The 7,618-nt window shown below is 40.6% G+C and overlaps 1 protein-coding gene across 7 annotated transcripts in view; it reads left to right on the forward strand.

Annotated features, from left to right (window-relative positions):
• The window catches only part of CCSER2 (coiled-coil serine rich protein 2), a 182,887-nt gene that overhangs the window by 133,518 nt on the left and 41,751 nt on the right, over nt 1–7,618 (forward strand). For all 7 annotated transcript variants that reach the window (XM_019502216.1, XM_019502218.1, XM_019502217.1 and 4 more), the window contains one exon: nt 23–121. In XM_019502216.1, the coding sequence (XP_019357761.1) occupies nt 23–121 (99 nt within the window). The remainder of the gene's footprint in view (nt 1–22; nt 122–7,618) is intronic.

A 7,618-nucleotide genomic window follows, 5' to 3' on the forward strand; every position in this document is an offset into this window, starting at 1 on the left:
CCTGTCTTTTGGTGGGCTTAAGACTACTAGATGCAACTGCCACGAAGATGGCCAAAAACCTAAAGCGGCAACGTGCACATTGGCTGACAAATTCACACAAACCTCCTGGAGAAAAAGTTCTGTGAGTAAAACTTACCATTTTTTGTAAGTAAGGTTTTTTTTCAATGTTCATTCTTTGATTCCATCCTTCTTCCTTTCACTCCTCCTCCTCCCCTTTTTAACACTTGTGGGGTTTTTTGTATATATTTTTTTTAAGATTTTCATCCTGTCCAAAACATTTTTGCCTTTCTATATCATTGTCATTCTGCAGCATATGCATGGTAGTCTTCTACAGGTTTGTTCTCTTTATTTGAACCTTATTTTGGAACACATGTTTACTAATAAACAATGAAGCAGAGGCAAATCATTTTGGGAGGGAAAAATCAGTCTTCTAATTTTAATCACAATTCAAATTACATCATGCTCAAACTGTCTCTCTTATCACTCATTAAAACATTTTGTTTCAATGTGACACTATAAACCTAAATTTTTTGTTTGTTTTGGTACAGTGTCGCTGTAGGAATTTTCATTGTGTCTGTTTTCTTATGAAAAGAGGTAATGTAGTATGAAACTACTAATCCAGTAAAAAAATAAACTGGCCCTATCTTCACTTGTTTCCTTGGACATTGTAGCACTAGTCTCTTTGAAACACTTATGGGATAGAATTTAATTCATCTGAGAGAACATCTTTTCCATTTGATATGGGGTGCCTGGGTGGGGAGGTGGGGACTGGGACTTGGGAGCTACTCTAAAAAAACTGCAACATCATGTGTATTCAGTGCCCCACATTTCAAAATGGCCGTGGGGGCGCTTTAACTGAAGCTCACTCAATGAGCTTTAGTTTAAAGCACCTATGCAGCCATTTTAAATCGCAGGATGTTGAATACATGAGACACTGCAGCATGCTGGAGCGTTCTAATTGGAACACTCGATCAGACTTGATTAATTGAGTCTGTTCTGACACGTTCTAATTGGAATGTGCTGGAGCATGTGCATAGGCACCTATATTGATCACCACCTTTCCCAGTTGTATTACATTCTTGGAGCAACTATAACAAAGACCTTGAATGGTTTTTCCTACCATCATAAATGCAATAGCAACTGCCAAAGTGAATGTTTTAATTGGTGCCTAGAATTATAGTATCTGTAGATTTATTTAGAGCCATGTCCTTTGGGCTCCTGATTCTGTGGCAGCAAGCCTGGAAACCTTAGCATGACTACCTGCTCTGGAGTCAAGGATCCTGGAAATACAGGATCTCCAGCCCTGAGGCAGTACACCACACATCCAGGCAGGTTTCTTTGTACCTCCTGCCTTGTACTTGGTGAAAGGTTCATTGAACTTTAGATATTTCAAATGTGATATTTTAGTCTCAGTGATGCAGCATTCTCTGGTGAAACTTTTTTTTTTATGATCAGCTCTAGATACCACTCCAAAATTAGGGTTTTTTTAATGCCCTAAACTGATGACCTAACTATTACATTCTCCTTTGCTGATGTTTTTGAAATTTGCTTGACTTAAGCACATTTGAATGGCTGAAGAGTTATGGAAGTTGGCCTACATTCTTTATGCATCATTTATATGCATCATCCCCTACTACTACACTTAGTCAAATACAGTGTCTGAGTTAAAAATGATAAAGGATGTAACTATGGCTGCTTAAAATGTTGTAACTTTTTTTTAGGTAGTGGAATTGTATGACCTAAGACCAGAGTGCAAATCACATTTTTTCCACCTTAAAAGTATTCAAGTACTTTGCTATAGTTGCTCCAAGAATATAATGCAGCTGGGCAAGGTAGTGATCAATATGGGTTCCTATACAAGTGCTCCAGCGCGTTCCAATTAGAATGCATCAGAACAGACTTGATTAATTGAATCTGATGGAGTGTTCCAATTAGAACACTTTTGTTTTATGACTCAAAATTCAAGTCCCCAATGATGTTGGGGTTAGGGAGATTTCAGTAGGCCTAGCAAGCTCAGGAGTAAAACATAGTCTGCTTTTTCTTCATGTTTCTCCTTGAACAAATGGAATACAGATAAATGAATATGAAAAATATGCTGTGTTAATCACTTTTGCACTATTTTTTCCCAATTTCATATTGTTTTATTGACTCCTCATTAGGTAGTTCAGCTCAAGATAACTGTTCTCAGTCTATTTCCTCCTATCCTTATATTGTTACTCAAGATATAAGTGACTGGATAACAGCAGTTCTAATGTTTAATTTTATTGCATAGTAATAGTTAGCTTTAAAAGCTAAACTGTCACTGTAGTAACTTATATTCAAAGATATATATGCAAAACTTTTCTAATTTTAGTAAAAGCAATTTTATAGTTTTTCTGTTGCATGATTATACTCTTTCATGGCTTAGTAGAAATAAATTATAGAAAAAGTCTTGGCATAAAATAATTTCTAGTTTGGAATCAAATGACAAAATCATGTACAGTAGGAAGGCAAAGGTCATATCTTCATGAGACAGGAATACATAAAGAAATGGCATGAGAGGTCCAAATACAATATCCGTTTGCCTGAAAGCAAGATAGTATTTTTAAACACTTGTTTTATTAATTTTAAGGATCCTAAATGCATGATGCTTTTGTAAGGAATCAAATTCAATATTGCTATAAATTGTGAAGTAATGTATTTAATATTTAGTTTGTTTGAAAGAGGTTTTAACAATGCTTTGTAAACCAAAAAAGTCATTTTCTTTAATATCAAATGTTTAAATCACCATTTTAAAAGTATTAAGCCAGTTTTTTCTAATTAAAAGGGAAAGTTGTTTAAGTTCAGATTTCCTTCATTCAGACTATGTTGATTTTCAGATTTACAATATCAATTTAAATCTTCTTTCAAAATTGATACTCATCTCTTTACAGTGGCTTTATTGAATAATTATCCTTTTGGGATCATAAGCTTAGTCTTTAAGAAACAGAACTTGCATAACAAACATGCAGTTCCTCTAGACTGGAGTATCAAACTGGTGTTGCTCCTCACAGGGCAGATCCAGATAATAGGGTGAGTGGCATCAGGGAACTGTGAGAGTTAACACAGCTATAGGTTGTCCTCTGCCATTGACAGGTCCCCAACAGTATACAGTACCCTGGATTTCAGTAGTGGGCCCATGTAAAGTTCATAGATTGTAAGGCCGGAAGGGACCTCGGAAGATCATCAGGTCCAGCCCCCTGCACGAAGCAGGAAAGATAACTGGGGGTCTGGTGATCCCAGCCACGTGACCATCTAGTCTCGTCTTGAAGATTTCCAGGGTAGGCGATTACACCACCTCTGGAGGGAGCTTATTCCACAGTCTGGACACCCTGACTGTGAAGACATTTTTCCTGATGTTGAGCCTGAATCGATCGTCCAGGAATTTGTGGCCATTACTCCTGCTTTTCTCCTCGGGTGCCCTGGTAAACAGTTGCTCACCAAGCCCTTGATGTACTCCCCTAGTGTAGCAGTAAGCTGCTACCAGGTCCCCTTTCAGCTTTCTTTTCCTCAGGTTGCAGTCCCAGATCCCTCAGCCTTTCCTCATATGGCTTGCCTTTTAAGACTGTGATCATACAGATGGCTCTTCTTCGGACTCTCTCAAGCTTGTCCATGTGCTTGTTAAAGTGTGGTGCCCAGAACTGGATGCAGTACTCCAGCTGTTCTCTCACCAGTGCTGAGTACAGTGGAAGAATCACCTCCTTGGCTTTGCTGGAGATGCATCGATTGATACATGCCAGAGTATTATTTGCCCTACTGGCTACAGCATTGCACTGCCGGCTCATATTCATACTGTGGTCTGTTGTTATCCCCAGGTCCTTTTCATTAGTCAGTTTGGTGCCGCCAAGCCTTTAGGTGTGTTGGGGGTTGTTCATGCCAGTGTGGAGCACTTGACATTTCTCACTGTTGAATTTCATCAGGTTCTGATCCGCTGAACTTGCCAGCCTGTCTACGTCTGTCTATAACTGCACCCTATCTTCAAGGGTGACCACGTTTCCCCATAACTTGGTGTCATCCACGAACTTGGCCAGTGAGCCCCCACATGCAAATTGTTAATAAACATGTTGAAAAGTACTGGATGAAGCACTGACCCCTGCAGGACACCGCTGCTCACTTCTTGCCAGGATGACACAGACCCATTCACTACAACTCTCTGGGTCCTATCCTTCAGCAAGTTTCTCCCCCACCTGACTGTCTAGGAGTTAAGCTCACACTCCTCCAATTTCATCATGAGAACATCATGGGATACTGGATCAAAGGCCTTTTGGAAATCTAGGTATACAGTGTCAACCTGCTGTTTCATGTCCAGGTCATGTTACCTGGTCATAGAAGGAGATGAGGTTGGTAAGGCAAGACCTGCCCATGACGAAGCCAGGCTGGCTGTCATTCAGAATCTTACCTTCTGCAGGCTTATTACAGATAGACTCCTTGATGAACTTTTCTAGGATTTTCCCTAAGGTGGAAGTTAGGCTGACTGGCTTACAGTTACCTGGGTCCTTCCTCCTGCCTTTCTTGTGGATGGGCACACCATTGGCCCTCTTCCGGTCCTCAGGGACTTCTGCAGAGCACTATGAGTTGTGGAAGACTTTTGCCAGGGGTCTCACAGTGACTTTGACCCACTCCTTCAGCACTTTCAGATGAAGAACATCTGGTTCTGCTGACTTGTATACATCTAATTTTATTAACTGGTCATACACCAATTGTACAGCAGTAGTAGGAAGGCAATTGTTCCTACCATGCTTACGCTCTACTCTACCTGGTGTGGTTTTCCCCTTTGGTCTGGTGAAATACCGAGGCGAAGCAGTAATTCAGGAGTTCAGCTTTCTCCTGGGTTCTGGTAACCAGCTCTCCTGAATTGTTGAGCAATGGCCCTATACTCCCCTTTGTTTTCCTTGAGTTTCCTATGTACCTAAAGAAGGACTTTTTGTTGTCCTTGATTCCCATTGCTAATTTAAGTTTGGTTGCCACTTGAGCCTTTCTTATGTGTTCCCTGCAAATGCGGGCCGTCATGGAATAGTCCTCCTTGGGGCCCGCCCCGAGCTTCCATTGTTTATAAACCTCTTTCTTCTTTAAGAGGGCCGTGATTTCCCTGTTTAGCCAAGAGGGCTTCCCAGCCCTTCTGTTACCTTTTCTTCACATGGAAATGGATTTCCTTTATGCTTGAAAAATCGTGTCCTTAAGAAACAACCACTCTTAGTGCACACCTTTCGCCTTCAGTCTCTGGCCCTGCAGCACTTGCCCTACTGGTGACCTTGGGCAAGTGAGTTGTGGGTGTACCAACCATAAAATAATTCTAACATTGCTATAGCCATTTTACTATATTATATTTGTTTCCATTAGAAACCCTGTATTTTTAGGGATTTTAAATATTTGTGCAAGTGCATTTGTATTCAGGACCAAAACTCAAACAGATTTAGATTCCATGTTTTTAAAGCCAAATTCCTAAGGTTCTTATTTTTTGTACCTGTACCTTTTATAAATGTGGCTTAGTTAAATGGAAATATTGTTTCTTATAGAATAAGGCTTTAAAAAGTAGGTAGTATGCCTGCCTAGCCACTTCCACAATTATTCCACCTATTTCCATAAATGGTGCACTATGCTACTTGTATACTATTACACATTATGTAATCATCCATTATATAATTCTGACAAAGATTGTCTTGCATTCAAAAGTCTAAGTCTATCCCAGCTACACAGTTTGTCCAATAAAAGATATCACCCAAAGAAATTCTTGCCTCTTACATATTATACTATCATGACTATAATATTGGTGTTACACTACCATCATCTTCCCTGACATCATGGACCATAGCTGGTTAGAAGGAACCAATGCAATCTGTACAATATCACCAATACATACAGTAACTCCATCTTCAGTGACTATTGACATAGAAGGCTATGACAACTCCCTAGAGGGCCATTTTGAAAGTGTCCTTATGAATAATATACTGTATCTTAGCCACATCCATTGAATTCAAGATTTTTCTTTAAGCTACTATTAAAAGCAAGTGAAATTCTAAAGGAAAGGAATGAAGGTGACCATACTTGTTTAATCATTTAACATAAATATACAAAGTTAAAAAATAAAGATATTGAAAGCCAAGCTTTGATTTGTTGCCACAGACCTAAGTTTGACAGAAAATGTGACCTATAACATCAGATATTTTTCTTGTTATGAAATTCTTGGCATCTTGTCACAAGATTGTGAAGTTACAGTGTGTAGTGTCTTGTATGTTTAGTTGAATTTTGTAATTGATGTCACAATTCAGCTACCAGAACTAAAACCAGAAATGCTGGCAGACTTCCAAATTTCAGTCTTCAGTATCTGAGTTGTTCCTCAATTAACTACTTTGACCTATGAAAGTAGTTAACTCTAGAAGTACGTAACATTAGAATACTCTAGAATGTGTGCATCTCTGGCATAACTTAAGGTAGAAATAATTTAGATGTTACTTTTTGTCGCTTGAGGGGGGCTTGGTTCTGTGTGTTTCAGGAATTCCTATGCAGAATTGGATCCTTCAAACCTTGGGAGTACCTGCCTGGCTTGACCCTGCATTCCAGAGATTTGCCCCTGACAATCTCCAGGGTGTGTCTCTGGGGCTAGGGGTAGAAGTTACACATAAAACAGTTTAAATGGTCAGAAACTAATTTAAACCTGTAACAGAACAGAAGCTTGGTGCACAAAAACCAGTTTCAAAATGGCTCAAACTGGTTTAAGATAAACCTGGTTGAATGTAGTATCGGACTTAACTGATTTGAGTCAAACCAATTTGTGGAACTTCTGTCCCCGACCCCTTCCTGGTTCAAGTTAAATCACAGTCCACCAGCATCCCAGCATGCTTTCCAGCCCTGGGCTTGGCTGGGCTGGGCTGTCTGCTCCAGAGAGGAGGGCTGGCCCTGCCCCTCTGCTCCTTAGTTGGAGCAGTGAGGGCTGGCTGACAAGAGGGCCGGTGGAGGGGGGGGCAAGCCTGGCTGGAGATACAGCCCAGTCTGTGGGGGAGGGGGCTTCCCTGCCCCCCAGGCAAACCCCAGCTGCGGTCTGGGTGTGGGGGGTGTTAAACAACCCTTCCCCCATCCAAACTTGTTGCTGCCTCAACTGCGGACTTCAAATCCCAGAGGCACCTGGAAGCAGGAAGAAGTAGTGATGAGCAACCCTACAGAGTCCTGCTGCAGTAATTGTGGACTGCAGATCCCAGAGACCTCAAGAACAACAGGAAGAAGTAGTGAACACACAACCAGAGAGGCATGCTCTAGCACCCCCTAGTGTGTGAGTTTGTGCCGAATTATATAAGGACTGAATTAAGCACAGGCTCAGACCTGGATGTTCAATTTAAAACTTTTATTGTTTCACAAAGTCATAAACTAAGGAGGTCTGTTGGTTCACGAGGTTCCCAAATCAAGCCCTTGCTTTCTAACCCGAAGGCTAGGTGCGGCTGCCTGATTCAGTAGTCTCAGAACTGGTCAACAGCTCATTTTGAAGGAGTCCCTTATCTTTTTTAGACAAAGATACAAACTGTCCCCACTGAGTGAGGCATCTAACATAACTTTTTCTATTACTTATATATGATAACACGTATACATATGCATTTCTAATTCTTAC

This window comes from Gavialis gangeticus, unplaced genomic scaffold, assembly GCF_001723915.1.
Source record: "Gavialis gangeticus isolate Ggan-Ray unplaced genomic scaffold, GavGan_comp1, whole genome shotgun sequence".
Lineage (NCBI taxonomy): Eukaryota > Metazoa > Chordata > Crocodylia > Gavialidae > Gavialis > Gavialis gangeticus.